This window comes from Molossus molossus, unplaced genomic scaffold, assembly GCF_014108415.1.
Source record: "Molossus molossus isolate mMolMol1 unplaced genomic scaffold, mMolMol1.p scaffold_m16_p_21, whole genome shotgun sequence".
Classification (NCBI taxonomy): Eukaryota; Metazoa; Chordata; class Mammalia; order Chiroptera; family Molossidae; genus Molossus; species Molossus molossus.
The window spans coordinates 202,155-221,425 of record NW_023425357.1 but is presented as its reverse complement, the minus strand read 5'-3'; the positions used below and the strand labels follow the sequence as shown (position 1 = coordinate 221,425).

Below are 19,271 nucleotides of genomic sequence, written 5' to 3'. Positions count from 1 at the left end.
CAGCTTCCCCCGTGAAGGGTGCAGCCAGGGCGCCACTCCGTTTTTCCTGTTTGTCGTTGTCCCTGTGCTCGGCCTTTCGGCCTCCGCCAAACGCACAGGATGGTGGCGGGCTGCCTGGCTCCGCCATCAGGCGGTCTTCCTTTACTTCCACAGCAGGTCCGGAGATCAGAAAGGCTCGTGAGGGAAGAATGCCCAGCCCTGGGTGGTGGTTCAGTGAGCCGGAAGTGTCCTCCCCTGCACCACAAGGTTGCGAGTTCGATCCCCGGTTGGAGGCCTATGGGAGGCAATGGATGTTTCTCACATCGATATTTTCTTCTCCTTAAAACCGATACATATATCCTAGGGTGAGAGTTAAAAACTTTTTTAAAAGGAAGAAGGTCAAGCGCAGTTCAAACGTGAACCCCGCCCTCAACGTGGGTCTCAGCGGCTGGGGCATCGGCCGCGGTTGCCGGATGAGGGGAATCAGAGCCGCCCCCTTGAGTCGGATCCCAGAAGGGAGGGGCGGCCTGGAGCTGAATGAAGGAAAGCGAACGTCTGGACCATAAAAGGGAGTAAACTGGCCCGCAGACAACTGGCCGCACGCTACCGCCGGCCCCGACGCCACAGCCGCGGGTGTTAACGACCGTCGCCTCGCGACGAAAGGCCACTGGCGCGTGGCCTCCTGGGATTTGTAGTAAGCGGCGCGGTACGCGCGCACTTCCGCCCCCCACCGGAAGCTCCGCCATTGCCTCGCGCGCGCAGGTGAGTCCGGCCCGCGGGACCAGCGCGGAGGCTCTGCTGTTACCGGAGCGGAGCGGGTTGCAAGATTGGGCGGAAGTCACTCTGGCGGCGCTCGGTCGGGGGAGCGGGGCTGGCCCGGGTGCCTCCTCCTGCGGGGCCGGGCAGGGGCCTGTAACTTTCCAGCCCCTCGGGTTCCTGCAGCTGGTCCAGTTAGGGCCCTTCAGGCAGCAGAGCCCGGCTGAGTCTCATGGTGGGGGCGGCTCTCTTGCTGCAGGAGGGGATGGGGCTGCCCTGGTTGACCCTTTCCTGCCGCAGAGCAGGCTTGGGTGGGGGGCTTCAGTATCTTGTCAGCACCCAGCTGCTGTTGAGAGTTTCATGCAGGCTTTGGGGATGTGGGGCCTCCCATCGAGGCCTGGATTTGCCTTCATTTTTCCTCTCTGAAATCACACTGCCCATCCCCAGGAAGTCGTAGCCAAGAGCCACTTTGCAGCTGCCCGGAAAGGTACCCCATGTGGATAAAAAAGTTCTGTGAAAAGTAACCTCACAGGGTGATATGGTCGTAAATTCCTAACTGGTCAGGTCAAGGTGTGTAACTTCTTTAGTAAAAGGCTTATCGTTGCCCTAGACAAGCTCTGTCCCTTGTTTCTTTGCCTCTCCGGTTAGCACACCTTTGAAATGCCTTTTTGGTCAAATATTCTGTAATCCAGATCCCTATCTTGCTTTCTCATACCTCTTTGTAATCTTTGTTATGTTTCCTCATTAATTCTGAATGCCCAGAAGATGCTGCAAACTCATTTCTGGAAAACATTTTCTCAGTCTCTTGAAGTCTTGTTTCCAGGTGTATTCTCTGGCTTTATATATTATAAAAGTCTTCTACAAGTTTGGACGCCCTTACATCCCCACCCTGTACCACACAGGACACCCCCTTTCCAGGACACGGCCACGTTTTCTTCCACTGGTATGTGAACGTTGTATGCAGTTTGGAAAGATAGTGTATGTTTTTCAAGTGAACAGAGCATTAGGAGTAGCCTAGTCGCAGCAAACAACATCAGCAAATATCTGTTCCAGGGTGTTGGGGGCCTACATTGGTTGTGTATGCTGATGCCTCAAGTTAGGGGCTGGGTGAGAGAAGGCCAGAGAGGTGAGCAATACTGGTGGTGTGGATAGCAGGGACAGGAAGCTATCCTGTGCATGAGGGCTTGGGGTTGGGTTTCAAAGAGCTTCTAGGAGTGGAATCATATGGTTTTGGAAGTAATTCAGTGCAAGGGGGAGAGTCAAAGCAGTGAAAATTGCTGAAGGGACTCAGAATTTACATTTCTTTTTAAAATTTTATTGATTGATTTTAGAGAGAGAGGAAAGGAGAGACAGAAACATCATGTGTTGTTCCATTTTTTTTTTTTTTTTTTTATCCTCACCCGAGGACATTTTTTGTTCAGGTACAGTGGGAGGAAGAGAGAGAGAGAGAAACATCGATGTGAAAGGGACACATCGAGTGGCTGCCACCCACTCGACCGACCAGGGCCGGGGACAAACTGCAACCAAGGTACATGCCCTTAGCGGGAACCGAACCTGGGTCTCTCGGGACCACAGGCTGATGCTCTAACCGCTGAGCCAAACCAGCCAGGGCTGTTCCATTTTTTTATGCATTCATTTGTTGATTCTTGTATGTGCCCTGACCTGGGATTGAGCCCACAATCTTGGTATATCAGGATGACACTCTAACCAGCATGGCCAGAGCAATTTTTTTTTTCTTTTTCTCTTTTTTTTAATTGATGACATTTTGAGAGAGAGAATCATCAATCTGTTGTTCGGCTTATTTATGCATTTATTTGTTGATTCTTATATGTGCCCTGACCAGGATCAAACCCTCAACCTAGGTATATCAGGACAGCACTCTAATCAACTGAGCTATCCAGGCAGGGCTCCATTGCTAGTGCGAAGCCAAGAAGGAGGTCACAGAAAAAGAGAGAAGGAATTCCTGATCATTCTTGACTCTTGAGTTGATGATGCTGGGTGGGGGTATGGCTGGATATGGAGGAGATAATGGCAGTGTCAGGGAGACTGGGGCAGCACTTGAAACCCCATCTCACAGTCAGGGAAAGGGGAAACTGGAAAAGTAAAGAGAAAGAGCCTCCTCCCCAGCCAGACCAGCCATTTCCTTGGTTCTGCATGTGATATGGAAGGGGAATTTCATGTCCATGTATAGTAAATATGACTAAATGTGCCATGCCTGTATTGGTGTCAGCATGGTGTTAAACTCTGTAAATGCAACTCATTTAATTCTCACAGCAGCACCATGAGGCAGGACCTGCTATTCTTCTGTAAGTCCATAGATGAAGAAACTGAGGCCAAGAGGGATTAAGGTCTATTAGGGGTCCTACAGAGGAAAGTGGTAAGCTGGGACTTTGAAAGTAGGCAGTGTGGCTGCAGTGTGGGTGTTCCCAGACAAGGAAGGAGAGAGGATCCAAGGGTGGAAATGGACACAGGCAGCAGGAGATTGCCCAGGGATGGGCTGGAGTATCAGAACAAGGTAGCAGCATCTAGAGTTTTGGGCAGCCTTCTTGGGTGTGATGTACATGTGTGTGTACGTGTGTGTTCGTAAGTGAGGGGGCAGGATGAGGCACGGGAGACTGGGGGTGTTGGTCACTCTGTCAAGGGCTCAGCTATGAGGAGCAGGAGCTTGGTGGCAAGGGTGGGGCTTAACCAGAAGGAAAACCTCCCCTGAGAAGTTGTAGGGAGCCATTTGGAAGGGTGTGGACTTAGAGGAGTCCAGAGTCTTCAACGAATTCATAGGTTTGTCTGCACAGAAGGGATATAATGTTGAGAGGAACTGAAAGAGGGAGTGAGAGCCAGGACTTGCCTCTGTAGACAGATGGAGATGAAGTGGATGTTGGTGTCCTTGCAGTCTCATTACCACCCAGGTATTAGAAACCAGCAGGGGAAGGCAGAAAGAGCAGCCAGTGATAGCCATTCTCACAGGTGTGAGGTAATATATCATTGTAGTTTTGATTTGCATTTCTCTGGTGATTAGTGATGAGCATCTTTTCATATGGTGGCCATCTGTATGTCTTTAGAGAAATGTCTATGCAGGTTATCTGCTCATCTTTTAATTGGATTTTCTGTTTTTATGTTGACCTGTATGAGTTCTTTATATATATTGGATGTTAACCCCTTATCAGATATTTAATTTACAGATATCTTCTTTGATTTAGTAAGTTTCCTTATTTTGTTTCATTGATAGTTTCCTTTGCAGCACGAAAGTTTTTTGTTTTTTTTTTGGTATGTGCCCCCAGCAGGAACCGAACCCGGGATTCTCTGGTCCACAGGCCAACGCTCCAACCGCTAGGCCAAACCGGCCAGGGCAGCACAAAAGCTTTATAGTTTAATGTAGTCCTATTTGTTTTTACTTCTGTTTCCTTTGCCCTAGGACACATATCTAAAAATTATTGGTAGTACCTGGCCGGATGGCTCAGTTAGTTGGAGTATGAGTATTGTTCTGTACACCAAAAGGTTGAGGGTTCAATACTTGGTCAGGGCATGTACAGGAGGCAACTGATCAGTCTCTCGCACACTGATGTTTCTCTCTCTCGCTCTCCCTCTCCCCCCCTCCTTCCCTCCTTCTCATCCTCTCTCTCTAAGATCAATAAACATCCTTGGGTGACGATTAAAAAAAATTTTTAAGAAAAAAACACCTCACTTGTTTTCTTTTAAGATAGTTCATATAGTATTTGTCATTAAAAAATGGCATTACAACATTCCAATGTTGATTGTTTAGTTTCCTGGATTCCTCTTGATGAAACTTTTAGAAAGAAAAAAGAAGTTAACATTTATTAGCATCTTCATTGTACTAATTCAGTGTACCTTTGATCATTTGATGAGAGGCAGTGTAGCAAGGTAGTTAAGATCAGTGTTGAGTTTGCAACTTTCCTTGTACTTATACTTGCCAGTGTGACCTTGATTATTTTTGTTAATTTCTCTATACTTCACTTTTCTTTTTGGTGAAATGAATAAAATCCCAGGATCTACCTCATAGGGTTGTTGTGAGGGATACACTAAGTTGATGTAAGTAAAGCACTTGGAGCAAGTGCTTTGGAGTAGGCGCTCAGCATTAGAAACTGGCACTCTCTTCATCAAATCTCACAAAGTGAGGTGCCATTATCCCCATTTCACTGATGGGGAAACTAGGGTTTAGAGTTGAAGCAATTTATGTGGAAATAACACTGGAAGTCATACTAAAATAAAGAGCTTTTATCATTTAAAAATTTTTTTCTTTTAAATAAATAAAAATTATTGCTAAGACCAGTGTCAAAAAGTTTATTGCCTGTGTTTTCTTCTAGTTTTACGTGTTTAATCCAGTTGAGCTTATTTTTGTGTGTGGAGTTAGAAAGTGGTCTTTTTTTTGCATATGTCTGTCCAGTTTTCCCCATTGCAATTTATTAAAGAGACTGTCTTTACTCTGTGGTATATTCTTGCCTTGCTTGTCATAAATTGACCATATAAGCAGAGTTTTATTTCTGGGCCCTCTATTGTGTTATTCTGCCCCAGGGAGTGGGGCAGCATTCTGGTACTTCCAGAATGTCATAAGCGAGGGTGCATGTGGTGTGACATCCCTTTTTTGGAATGTCCTTTCCTGTCTTGGGGATTCTCATGTCCTCATCACCACCCACAAACACACACACGTTTTTTGGAAATTGGCTGATGTTTCAATGTGCACTTTTAAAAAAAAAAAAACCAAGTCATGTTTCACTGAGAATTGTACAGAGTTTTTTGTTTGTTTGTTTTTGCAAACTAGTTTTGATACCCTGCCTTTCCCTCTGCCATCTATTCTATTCAAATGACAGGAAAAATGGGCCCCTCTGTGTTAAGGAAAAACTCTGTATCTGGGGGCTCAGTTCAGACACCCCAACCCATTCCTGGGCATTTACCTTGAGCCTGGGGGCAGCCCAGGTCCATCCCCAGCCCAGACCTCAGCAGACTGAGCCCACTTCATCACTGGAAAGCCTGCTTGGCCACCTCTGCTGACCCCAGAGCCCTACCCTGCTCTTTACACCACAAGGAATGCCCCTCCACTGGTACATTCCAATCCATTGGGGTTGGGGTGGGCTCGAAGGTGTGGGGGCACTGAGGAAGGGCTGAATCCCTAATTGTCCCCCCACCACCAGCATTGCCTCCTGAGATCGGCTGCCCTCTTCAAGACAGCTTCTTCTGGTCTGAGGAGGAAATGGAGGCACATTCTCAGCCAGTCCCATCCCAGGTGAGTTAGAGACCTTTGCTCTCTGCCTGTCAGTCTCCTCAGCTGTAAAATGGGTCCAGGAATAGCATTCACTTCAGGCTGGCACACAAGAGCTCCATGGTGGTACCTTGTACCTTTGGTTGAGACCCACAGGCTCTGCAGGTAAAGCACCTTCCCTGTGTGGATGAACCAGGGCTTCTAGGGTCTCCTGTACCTAGTTCCTGGGTCACATCTCTTCCCCTCATCCTGTGAGACTACTGGAAGTGGGATGCTATCTTCATGGTCACTTCATGGCAACTCACACCTGAGAAGTTCAGGGACTTGTCTAGGTTCTGAGTCGTGAGATGCCAAATGGACCTGGCATCCAGGGCCAGGGTGCATGGCCCCTTCCTTGCCTGACAGCCTTCCTTGAGAACCTGCTCTACCAGTGTTTCCTGTAAAGGACCAGGTAGTGGAAAATTACTTAGGCTTTGCGTCACATGGTCTCTCTCCCATGTCCTTTTTGTACACGGCCCTTTAAGAAATAAAATCCATTTTTAGCTGTATTAGTCTGCTCAGGCTGCTGTAACAAAAGACTGCAGACTGTGTGGCTCAAACATTTGTGTTCTCGTTCTAGAGACACAGTCTGAGATTGAGGTGCTACCAGGGTTGTTTTCTGGTGAGAACCTTCTTCCTGACTTGCTGATGGTGTTTTCCCTGTGTCCTCACACAGTGGAAAAGGAAGTCTTTGGTATCTCCTTGTGTTAAAAAGAGACCAAGTCCACTGTATTAGGCCTCTGCCCTTATGATGCCCATTAACATTTTTGTAAAGGCTGTCTCCCCAAATACAGCCCCTTTGTGGGGTAGGGCTTCAGCATGTGAATTTTGGGGGACATAATTTAGCTTAGGGCATTATCCTAAAAAACACACACCAAAGCCTTTATTTGTCCACCAGACCATTGATTTAGAACATCCTCTTTGGGTTTAAATCTGTGATTGTGTAGAGAAGTAGGGGGTGGGGAATCCTTGTGTGGGGTTCCCATTGTTTCCCAGGAAAGAAAACAAGGATCACTGGTGTGACCAGCAGCAGACCAGGCACTCAAGTGAAAATGCCGTGGACTGGGTTGGTGTCTGATCAGAGCACCACCCAAAGGCAGGAACCCTGTGGGTGCTCTGAACATCATCCCCAGAGCACCATTTCCTTTTTTTGCTGTCCTGCCCCCCTCAACCTCCACATCAGAGAGGCAGGACCCCATGGTAATGCTGGTGATGTTTCAGCCACCTGTGACCTTCAAGGATGTGGTTGTGAACTTCACGCATGAGGAGTGGGGACGGCTGGACCCAGTCCAGAGGACACTGTATCGGGACGTGACTCTGGAGACATGTGGCCACCTCGTCTCCCTGGGTAAGGTGGACTCTGTCCATTGCATGGGCTCTGTGCCTCAGACCCAAAGCTGTGGTTCTTTCCAACAGTGTGCTTTTGCTGGAGTGAAGCACTCCTGAAGTGCATCCCTTTGATATGCAGACCTTAGGTATTGCCACTCCACTGCATGTTTGTGACTTCTTTCCTTGGAATGGCTCTAGGGCCTTCCTAGTCCACCTGTGTCTCACCCCAGGGGAGGAGGGCTAGGCCCGAGGACAGAGTTCTTTGTAACGAAGCAGACCGTCTAGTCCTGTGTTTTTCCCTATCGAGCAGGGCTGCTGCTCCCCAGTGTGGATGTGATCTCCCGCCTGGAGCAAGGTGACAGCCCATGGAGCACGGAGCAGGAACCTCCTCCCCAAGGTGAGAGCCTTTGGTTAACATGGACAGAGAGCTCACTGCCTCCTCATGTCCAGCAAGGCAGCCATGTCCTCATCCACCAAACCAGCCCAGGGAGAACCCTTGCCACCACCATCTGTACATTTCTCAGGAGTGATTTTACTTCTGTTCCCATCTTCCCTTTGGTCTTTACCCCTCAGCCACCTTGTCCTTCCCAAGTCCTCCTAACCCATCCTTTCCATGAGTTCCTCTTCCTAACTTCCACCTGGGGAAGTAGTTTCTCAGGTCTGATCTTTGCCCCACAGTTGAGTGTCCACCCCTCCTTGGCGTTGGACGTTCCCATGACTTCCCATGGTGTGCTGATATCTAGTGCATCCTAGGAAATGTCAGCCACCTGTTCCTTCTAGAAGGATTCCTACTATGTCGCCATCCCTGGGCCTGGTTTCTCACATTTTCTCATCCCATAGACCCACCTCCTTCCATATTCCAGTGTGTCAGCTGAATTGGAATCCTTTTATTTAACAGCTGTATCAAGATATAACTCACCTGTTCAAAGTATACAAAAGCTTTTAGTGTGTTCACATCGCCAGAATTCATTTTCGAACATGTTCATCATCCCAATTAATTGGACTGCTTTTCACTGTTTTTTATTTGTTTCTTTTAATTAACAGATGTTTTTATGATTATGCATAGTTTTGTTTTTTAATTTTTTTCTTTATTGCTTTTAGAGAGAGAGGAGGGAGAGGGGGAGAGAGAAACATTGATGAGAGAGAACGTCGATTGACCACCTCCTGCATGCCCACCTCCTCCCCCCACTGGTGATTTGGTACACAACCTGGGCATGTGCCCTGACTAGGAATCGAACTGGTGACCTCTTGGTTCATGGGTGCACGCTCAAGCACTGAGCCACACTGGCTGGGCTAGAATATGTTTTAAATTTTATTTTACATTTTTATTTCTTGATTTTTATTTTATTTATTTTTTATTACTGATTTTAGAGAGAGGAAGGTGGGGAGAGAGAAAGCAACATTGATTGGTTACCTCCTCTACACGCCGGGACTGCAGAGCAAGCCTGCTACGTGGGTATATGCCCTGAAAGGGAATTGAACCCACCACCTCTGATGTAGGGACAACACTCCAAACAACTGAGCCAGCCATACTATCCAGGGCTTTATTTATTGATTTTTAGAGAGAGAGAGAGGATAGGAAATAGAAACATTGATTTGTTGTTCTACTTATTTATGCATTCATTGGTTGCTTTTTTTTCTTTTTAAAGATTTACATTCTTGCCCTGGCCAGTTTGGCTCAGCGTTTAGAGCGTCGGCCTGCGGTCCAGAGAGACCCGGGTTCGGTTCCCGCTAAGGGCACATACCTTGGTTGCACTTTGTCTCTGGCCCCAGGTGGGTCAGGGCCATGGGGAGGCAGCCACTCGATGTGTCCCTTTCATGTCGATGTCCCTCCCTCCCTCCCTCCCACTCTATCTGAACAAAAAAAGGAAAAATGTCCTCAGGTGAGGATAAAAAAACAAGATTTACATTCTTTATTTTTTTAAATCCTCACTCTAGGACATGCTCATTGATTTGAGAAAGAAAGGAAGAGAGAGAGAGAGAGAGACATCTTTGCGAGAGAGAAATACCAGTCATTTGTCTCCCACATGTGCCCCTTACCAGGGATCAAACCCGAACCTTTCAGTACAAGTCAATGCTCCAACCAACTGAGCTACTCAGGCAAGGCTAAGTTGTATTTTTTAATTACAGTTGACATTCAGTATTATTAGTTTTAGGTGTAAAACATAGTGATCCAGGCATTTATTTATACAACTTACAAAGTGATCACCCCAATAAGTCTTGTACATACCTGATACCATACATAATTATCACAATATTATTGACTGTTCCCTATGTTGTACTTCACATTCCCATGAATATTTTTATAATTGGCACTTTTTACTTCTTAGTCTTAGACCTTTTTCACCATAGACATTTTGAAAGCAGCTTTCTGTTTACACAAAGTCAAACAGAAAATACCGAGTTCCCATTTACCTCTCACCCCATATATACACAGTTTCTCCTATTAGCATTTTGTATTCTGTGGTACATTTGTTAACATTGGTGAGCCTGTATTAATTGTAACATCATTAATAGTGATCAGTAGTTTACATTAGGTTCATACTAGGTGTCCCATATTCTATGATGAATGTATGATATATATCCACTATTATAGTATGAAGAGTAGTTTTACTGCCCTAAAAATCCTCTGCGCTCTTCCTGTTCATCTCTGCCTCCACCCTAACTCCTGGCAACCACTGATTATTATACACTCTCTGACATTTGCCTTTTCTAGAAAGTTCTGTAGTTGGAACTTTCTAGAGTGGCAGGCTTTCTCTGCAGTCCTTTTGTCATGGGCTGTTTTCACATAGCATCATGTGTGTCCTTCCCATCACCTGGAGGCATTGAATGTATCTCTGTTTCTACTCCTTACCCTGTAACTCTCTCCTGCAGCTTGTTGTTTTTTCCTCAGAAGTCTCACCTACTGTAATTATCCTTGGTCCTCAAATGACATTTTGGCTGACCACAGTTTGTCTTTCTCTGTTCATGACCTTGACAGAGATGCTGTCGTAACATATTTAATGTCTAGGCTCAATTTCCAACAGCCAGGCAGAACTTACCCACCTAGAGATTTCTGTTCTCCTTGTCCACGAATCCCTTTTCACTTCACTTTGTTGAGTCATTGTTGCATTTGAAAAAATTCTCATTCTCACCATCGGAGATTCCAAAACAACACCCCAGATGAACACAGCAGAGTTTTAGGAAAGAGAACAGTGTCGGTCGTGGGGGTTATTAGGTGTAGATAAGCACCTTGCCCAAGAGAGAAAGAGGGTCTTTATTTGACATGAAGGAAACATCCTCTTAGAAGTCAAGAGATGGCCAGAGAGTGAGTTAATACCTTGTTAAGTGGAGCATCCTTATCTCCTTGGTGGGCAGGGAGAGCGAAGGATGGGTACTTGAGCAGAGGCCTTGATAGTACTAGATGCAGGTGGCCACATGACTGAAATGGGCAGATTGAACACTAAAAGGGGAGTTTTGAAGGACCCCTGTGAGGGTCCTAAGCTCAGAGCATATAGCCTGACTGACATCTTCAACAAAAGGAGGAATCCACATTAGGACAAGGATGATAGCTGTACTGTGTGCTAACAGTGTATCATGTGCCAGACACCCTTTGAGGCTCACATATTGACTGATTTATGCCTTAGGGTAAATTTCTCATAAGTTAAGCTTTTTTTTTTTTTTGTAAATATGTTTTTATTGATTTTTCTTTTTATCCTCACCCGAGGACATTTTTCCATTTTTGTTCAGATAGAGTGAGAGGAAGAGAGAGGGAGAGAGAAATATCAATGTGAAAGAGGTACATCGAGTAGCTGCCTCCCACATGACCCAACCAGGGCCAGGGAAAAACTGCAACCAAGGTACATGCTTTTAGTGGGAACTGAACCTGGGTCTCTATGGACCGCAGGCTGACACTCTAACCCCTGAGCCAAACAGGCCAGGGCAACTTAAGCATTCTTTTTTTTTTTTAAATCTTTATTGTTGAATGTAGAATGTATTACAGGTGTTCCACATTTTACCCCCATTTACCCCCTCCTCCCCACTTCCACCCCCCTCCTGCCTTTTCCCACACTATTGTCTGTGTCCATTGGTTATGCATATAAGTTCATTGGTTTATTTCTTCCCACCTCCCCAGCCACTTTCCCTTTGAGGTTTGTCAGTCTAGCAATGAATTTGTACTTCTTAATCCCTTCACCTTTTTCACCCATTCTTCCAACCTCCTCCCATCTGGCAACCAACAAAATGTTCTCTGTATCTATGAGAATGTTTCTGATCTACCTGTTCATTTTGTTTGTAGATTCCATTGTTGATAGATATGTATTCATTGCCATTTTGTTTGTTCGTATATTTTATCTTTTTCTTCAAAAAGACCCTTCATCGTTTCATATAATAATGGTTTGGTGATGATGAACTCCTTTAACTTTTTCTTGTCTGGAAAACTCTTTTTTTTTTATCCTCACCCGAGGACATTTTTCCATCTTTTGTTCAGGTAGAGTGGGAGGGAGAGAGAGGAACAGAGAGAGAGAGAAACATCGAGGTGAAAGGAACACATCGAGTGGCTGCCACCCGCATGACCAACCAAGGCCGGGGACAAACTGCAACCGAGGTACGTGCCCTTAACGGGAACCGAACCCGGGTCTCTCCAGACCGCAGGCCGACGCTCTAACCACTCAGCCAAACCGGCCAAGGCTGGGAAACTCTTTATATGGCCATCAATTCTAAATGACAGCTTTGCAGGATAGAGTAATCTTGGTTGTAGGTTCTTGCTTTTCATCACTCTGAATATTTGCTGCCACTCCCTTCTGGCCTGCAAAGTTTCTTTTGAGAAATCAGCTGACAGCCTTATGGGTACTCCCTTGTAGGTAACTAGCTGCCTTTCTCTTGCTGCTTTTAAGATTCTCTCTTTGTCTTGAACCTTTTGCATTTTGATGATGATGTGTCTTGGTGTGGGCCTCTTGGGGTTCATCTTGTTTGGGACTCTCTGTGCTTGCTGGACTTGTATGTCTGTTTCCTTCACCAAGTTAGGGAAGTTTTCTGCCATTATTGTTTCAAACAGGTTTTCGATATCTTGTTCTCTCTCTTCTCCTTCTGGCACCCCCAAGATGCGAATGTTGGCACACTTGAAGTTGTCCCAGAGGCTCCTTACACTATCCTCGTTTTTTTTTATTCTTTTTTCTTTTTGCTGTTCTGATTGGGCGTTTTTTGCTTCCTTATATTCCAAATCGATGGTTTGCTCCTTGGATTTACGTACTCTATTATTGAAGCTGTGTAAATTATTCTTTATTTCAGTTAATGCCTCCTTCAATTCTGACTGGTCCTTTTTTATGCTCTTGAGGCCCTCACTAAGTTCACTGAGGTTCTCACTGAGTTCATTGAGTATCCTTATAAGCAGTATTTTGAACTCAGCATCTGTTAGGTTGCTTATCTCCATTTCACTTAGTTCTTTTCTTGGGGTTTTGTTCTGTTCTTTCATTTGGGACCTGTTTCTTTGTCTCCTCATTTTGGCTGCCTCCCTGTGTTTGTTTCTGTGTATTACTTAACGAGCGGTATGGGGCTAGCTGAGACCAGATGCTGCTCCTTTGAAAGAATTTAGGAAAAACCTGAAGCAGGATCCAAGACAGGCCAGTCCTATGGTTAAGTAACTGGCAACAGCTTGGGTGGGCCTGAAAGTTGGGGTGGGGTGGGGTGGGGTGGGGTGGGGTGGGGTGGGGCGGGGCCTCAGGGAGTCACCAGGGCAGGGCTACCAGTGTGAGCCAGGTTGCTGGAGTCCCAGATATGGTGGCTGTCTGCCGCCCCAGGGAAGGGCTCACCAAAGGAACAAAGGCCTCTGACAGCACGTTTGTCCCAGAGAAAGCCCCCTCTCCAGCCCTCGCTCCAGTACCACACGACTCAGTTCTTCCCTGTATGTCTCTGGTGCCCCTCGAGCTGCCTCCCCTCCAAGCTTAGAGGGAGAGAGTCCGATAAATTCGTGGGCGGGCCCTTTAAGGAGCTGCCTGGGGCTCCAGCCACATCCGCTTCCCTGAGCCTCAGTTCCTGCTGGTTTTTCCAACCAGAAGTTATGGGGATTCTCTTCCTGGCACTGGAACCCTGAGCGGGGCACCTGGTGTGGGGTGGGGACCCCCTCAGTCCTCAGGAAGGACCTTCCCAGTCGAGGTGTCCCTCCTGATTTTTATCCGCCACACGTGGGTGTGGGACCAGCCCGTCTAGCCTCCGCCCCTCCTACCCGTCTGGATGTGGCTGCTGCTTTAATTCCGTAGTTGTAGGACTTCCATTCAGCTTGGTTTCTGGCGGTTTTGAATGATGGTTGTTCTGTAGTTTAGTTGTAAGTTTGATGTGGTTGTGGGAGGACACGATACTGCATTTACCTACTCCACCATCTTGACCGGAAGTCCCAACTTAAGCATTCTTATTCCTGGCTTACTGCTGAGGAAGAGAAGCCACGGGAAACACCAGTTGGGGAAGTCTGATGGTGGTTTGGACCGGCTGCAAAACCGCACTGCTTTAAGGCAGTCAGGGGGAGTTGTAGAAATGGTGCATTTTAACTGTTAAGTCAGTTTTGTTGTTTGGATCCTGTTTTAAGAATCAGAATCAGTCCTGGCTGGTTTGGCTTAGCAGTCAGAGCATCAGCCCACAGACCAAAGGGTTACAGGTTCAATCCCCAGCCCCAGCTAGGGTCATGTGGGAGACAACCAGTCAATGTGTCTCTCACATCAATCTCCCTCACTCCCTCTCTCCCTTCCTCCCTCCCACTCTATCTAAAAATCAATGGAAAAATATCCTCAAGTGAGGATTTAAAAAAAAAAAAGACTCAGAATCAGAAAATAAACTAAGTTTCTGGGTCAGTAATATAAGTTGAAGCACAAGTTAAAATACTGGATTACTTTCTTGAGGGTACTTTAACAAATTGCCACTAGGTACTTTAACAAATTGCCGCTAGGTGACTTAACACAAATTCTCCCACAGTTCTGGAAGCCAGAAAACTGAAATATCAATACCATTTGGCTGAAGTCAAAGTGTCAGCACTGCCATGTTCTCTCAGGTGGTTCCAGGAGGAAGTCTGTTCCTTGTGTCTTCTAGCTTCTGGGGGCTGTAACATTCCTTGGTTTTTACCCACATCACTTCAATCTCTTAACTCCAACATCTTATAATGTCTTGGCTCTGTGTTCATATTAACCTTGTCTTTGTATTTACTGTTCCTCTGATTCCATCTTATAAGGCTGCTGTGGAGAAATCGAGAGCCTGCCCAAATAATCTCCCCATCTCAAAACCCTTAACACATTTGCAAAAACATTTTTATTTTGTTTTTTTGTTTCTTTTGTTTTTAACCCTCAAGAATATCTTTCCATTGATTTTGAGATAGAGCAGAAGGGAGGGATGGAGAAACAGACATGGATGTGAGAGAGACACATAGATTGGTTGTGGGGATCAAACCAGCAACCCACGTACATGCCCTTGGCTGGGAATTGAACCCGTAACCCTTCAGTCCACAGGCGGATGCTCTGACCGCTGAGCCAGACCAGCCAGGGCCCTTTGCTTGTTTTTGGTTCTTCATCACTGATTTCCTTTTTGCTGATCCATCCCACTCTTTTACAGCCTGCATGAAATTTCAGTCCATGAACTTGAAACAAACCCCGAGACACCTCTCATACTTGGTGTTTTCCTTAACACACACATACACCACCACCACCACCACTCAATTAGGCTTCTGCAGTAATAAAGGCATTTTGGATTTCTTTCAGACTGGAACACTACACTTGAAAAGAAAGAGTCGTCTTCTGAAGAGGATATTGCTGTGGAAGAACCATCTTTCCATGTGGAAATGAAATACTTTGTAGAAGAGGGCCCCTGGTCTGTATCAGTAGAAGTACAGGATTGGAGGGACCAGCCAGGGAAGGACCAGGAGAAATCTTTGAGTCAAAGTGTACTTACCTCAAAGGAGAGAATGTTTGCTCAAGAGGAACATTGTGAGCATGACCTTGGAGGAAGTTATCTGAATGTAAGCCTTCTACCTCCAACATTACCTGCAAGAACACATTTGCACAAGCTTGACTCACAGATTAAAAAGTTGAAACAGAATTCGGTTTTCATTAGTCATCAGAAAGACTCAGCCCATCTGAAGCCTTGTGAAAATCTTGAAAGTGCCAGGGCCTTCTCTCAGAGCATTCACTTGAATAAACTTGCAAATGTTAAGATGGTAAATAGTAAGCCTTATAACTATCCTGTCAAGAGTGACTCTTTCAAATATGGTACCTCTGTTCATTTCCATAATATAATTTGTTCAGCAGAGAACAGCATTGATGGTAAGGACTATGGAAATGCTGTTAACCACAGCATGTCTCTGAGTGTAAACAACCCAGTGCATTTTGGAGAATGTCAATGTGAACATAATAGATGTTTTGAGCAAAGTGAAATAATTGTCAGTGATCCTGGACGTGAGGAGGACTGTGATGCCTTCTGCGTGGCCTCATCTGTTACTGACTGTGATATCATCCAGACCAGAAAGAAGTCACATGCATGTAATCTATGTGGAAAATCCGTCAGCTGTTGCTCTAGGCTTGTGCACCAGAGAACACACACTGGAGAGAAGCCATATAAATGCAATAATTGTGGAAAAGCTTTCAAGTGGAGATATCTCCTCATTGTGCATCAGAGAACACACACTGGAGAGAAGCCTTATCAGTGTAACATGTGTGTTAAAGCATTTAGTGGTCAGTCAGCTCTTAGAAAACATGAGAGAACACACACAGGTGAGAAACACTATGAATGTAATGATTGTGAAAAGTTCTTTAACCGGCAGAGTCACCTTACTAGGCATCAGAGAATTCATACTGGAGGGAAACCTTATTTGTGTGCTCATTGTGGGAACTCCTTCAGCCGTAGCTCTGACTTTGTTGCACATAAAAGGATTCACTCTGGAGAGAAACCCTACGAATGTAACCACTGTGGGAAATCTTTTTGGGAGCGATCGCAGCTTCTTGTGCATCAGCGAACTCATACTGGAGAGAAGAAATTTTATGAATGCAGTCATTGTGGAAAAGGTTTCAAATGGAGATCTCACCTCATTCTGCATCAGAGAACACACACTGGAGAAAAGCCCTATGAGTGTATTGACTGCGGGAAAGCCTTTAGTGATGGGTCATCTCTTAGAAAACATGAGAGAACACACACTGGCGAGAAACCCTACCACTGCAACCACTGTGGGAAATCTTTTCGGCAACAATCACAGCTTGTTGTGCATCAGCGAACCCATACTGGAGAGAAACCTTATGAATGTAATCATTGTGGAAAAGCTTTCAGCCAGAGATCTATCCTCACTGTTCATCAGAGAACACACACTGGAGAGAAGCCCTATAAGTGTAAAATCTGTGTTAAAGCCTTCAGCCAGAGATATCTCCTCATTGTGCATCAGAGAACACACACTGGAGAGAAACCCTATCAGTGTACCATGTGTGTTAAAGCCTTCAGTGGTCGGTTAGCTCTTAGAAAACACGAGAGAACACACACAGTTGAGAAACCCTATGAATGAATATAAGCATTGTGAAAAAGACCTCTATTGGGCAGAATTACCTTACTAGGCATCAGAATTCACACTGGATTGAAACCATATTTGTGTGCTTACTGTGGGAAGTCCCTCCATCATAACTCTACCTTTGTTGCACATAAAAGGATTCACACTGGAGAGAAACCCTATGAATGTAACCACTGTGCGAAAACTGTAGCAGCAATCACAGCTTGTGCATCTGTGAATTGATACTAGAGGGAAGAAACCTTATGAATGCAGTCATTGTGCAAAGATTCCAAATGGAGATCTCATTATGCATCGGAGAACACAAACTGGCGAGAAATCCTATAAATGTAATCATTGTGAAAAGGCCTTTATGTGGTGGTGGGCTTATTAGGCATCAGAGTATTCATACTAGAGAGAACCCCTATAAATGTAGTGAATGTGGGAAGGCTTTCAGTGATAACAAATCCCTTATTCAATGAGAAAACTCATGGGAGAGAAACCCTATGAATAATTAAGATGGAAAAGCTCATATGCCAGAACTTATTTTTTAGACATTCGACAACTCTATGCATCAAAAAAAATGCAGATGTACCACTCTTTCCCTGATTTGCTAAATCAGAATCACAGTAAAACCCAGGAGCCTCTCATTTCCGAAACTAGCACAAGTTATTTGTTATGTGCACTAATGTGTTTACTTCTGCATTTAGGTTTGTAGGTATGAACATGACAGCTGATGGAAAACTTTCAATCTTAGCAGGAAATAGAAAATTCAGAATGGAACTGTCCATCAGATTATCATTTTATTGCAAAAATTACCCAAACTTAATTAGATGTTATCCCTACAACACAGTCCTAGAAATGATGGGGGACTGGAAGATGCTATGTTCCAGGGCTGAAGTGTACAACAGTGGTGAAGTGGGAGAGGCTTTCATTATAAATTTGAACAAAGTAAAAGCAGGTGGGAGGGCATCACCTGGAGATGCAGAGTGGGAAAGGCTGAGGCCGTGATAGTGAAGAGAGGGCTGCAGCACTGGAGATCAGCCCCTTGGCAGACAGAGTTGCAGACTCATGTGGGGCAGGAAAGCAGGGGTCATTGAAGGTCTGTTAATAAAATACTGAATTTCCTCCACCTTTTCTTGTTTTGCATTAATTATGTGGTTGTGGGTAAGGAAAATAAAGTAGGGACTGAATGAGGTTCAATAAAGGAATTAGTCTGGAGACTAGAGAATTGGTGTATTATGCTCCAGAACAAGAACTGCTTTATTTTGGTATTTCAAGGACCTTTATCCTAACACCTGGTTTCTGCCCTATTCCCTTCAAAGCAAAGTGTGACATGTTTTGTTTTTTTTATCCTCACCTGAGGACATTTTTCGATATTTTGTTCAGATGGAGAGAGAGAGAGAGAAACATCGACGTGAAAGCGACACATCGAGTGGTTGCCACCCACACGACCCAACCAGGGCTGGGGACAAACTGCAACCAAGGTACATGCCCTTAGCGGGAACTGAACCCGGGTCTCTCCGGACCGCAGGCCGACGCTCTAACCGCTGAGCCAAACGGGCCAGGGCGCAAAGTGTGACATTAAACCAGCTCCACCATCTGTGGAGAGTCCCAGCTGTTTTCTGATAGTCTCTTCAGTATCGACGGGGCTAGGAAGCAAGAGACTTGAAAGTCTTCAATGTCAAAGAAATAATATGTCTGAGATTTTATAAAATAGGAAAAAATTACTCGAGAACAGATACTCAGGAGAACCAAACATTTAAAATGGAGATTGAGTCAAGAAATAATTGCAAATAAAAAGTAAATCCAGCCCTGGCCGGTTTGGCTCAGCAGTTAGTCGGCCTGCGGTCCGAGAGACCCGGGTTCGGTTTCCGCTAAGGGCACGTACCTCGGTTGCAGTTTGTCCCCGGCCCTGGTTGGGTCGTGCAGGAGGCAGCCACTCAATGTGTCCCTTTCACCTCGATGTTTCTCTCTTCCTCTCTCTCCCTCCCACTCTGAATGAACAAAAAATGGAAAAATGTCCTCGGGATAAAAAATAATAATTTACGGCTCTGACTGGTTTCACTCAGTGGTTAGAATGTGGACCCACGGACCATAGGGTCTGGGGTTTGAATCCCTGTCAAAGGCATGTACCTTTGTAGATTCAATACCCTGCCCTGGTCCAGATCCTGCAGGCAACCAATTGATGTGTCTCCCTCATTTTCTCTCTCCCCCCTCCTACTCTTAAAAAATCAATGGAAAAAGATCCTCAGATGAGGATTAACAACAGCCAAAAAAACAATGAATTTACCATGCTCTCTAGCACCCACCCCTGCCTCTCCTATCCCCTTTCTTCCCTCAAGGCACCTGCCATTCTTTCTCCTTCCCTTCAAGAGCTCTTCTTTTACCTCTGTACCTTGCTTCCCGAGTCCACGCAGTCCCAGCGGCTCGTTTCTACCTCTTTCACTTTCTAAACATACTTTTGTT

At 45.5% G+C, this 19,271-nt stretch overlaps 1 protein-coding gene across 2 annotated transcripts; it reads left to right on the top strand.

Annotated features, from left to right (window-relative positions):
- Positions 1 to 852: 852 nt before the first annotated feature.
- On the top strand, positions 853 to 17,355 carry LOC118638218 (zinc finger protein 544-like). 2 transcript variants are annotated; one of them, XM_036273872.1, is made up of 5 exons: positions 853 to 1,678; positions 5,883 to 5,974; positions 7,211 to 7,337; positions 7,629 to 7,715; positions 15,037 to 17,355. In XM_036273872.1, exons 1-5 carry the CDS (start codon positions 1,501 to 1,503, stop codon positions 16,821 to 16,823), a joined length of 2,271 nt encoding a protein of 756 aa, XP_036129765.1. In that variant the 5' UTR covers positions 853 to 1,500; the 3' UTR covers positions 16,824 to 17,355. The 2 variants fall into 2 exon arrangements, with proteins under 2 accessions (XP_036129765.1, XP_036129766.1); XM_036273873.1 differs by lacking the exon at positions 853 to 1,678 and adding an exon at positions 5,521 to 5,792.
- Positions 17,356 to 19,271: the final 1,916 nt, after the last annotated feature.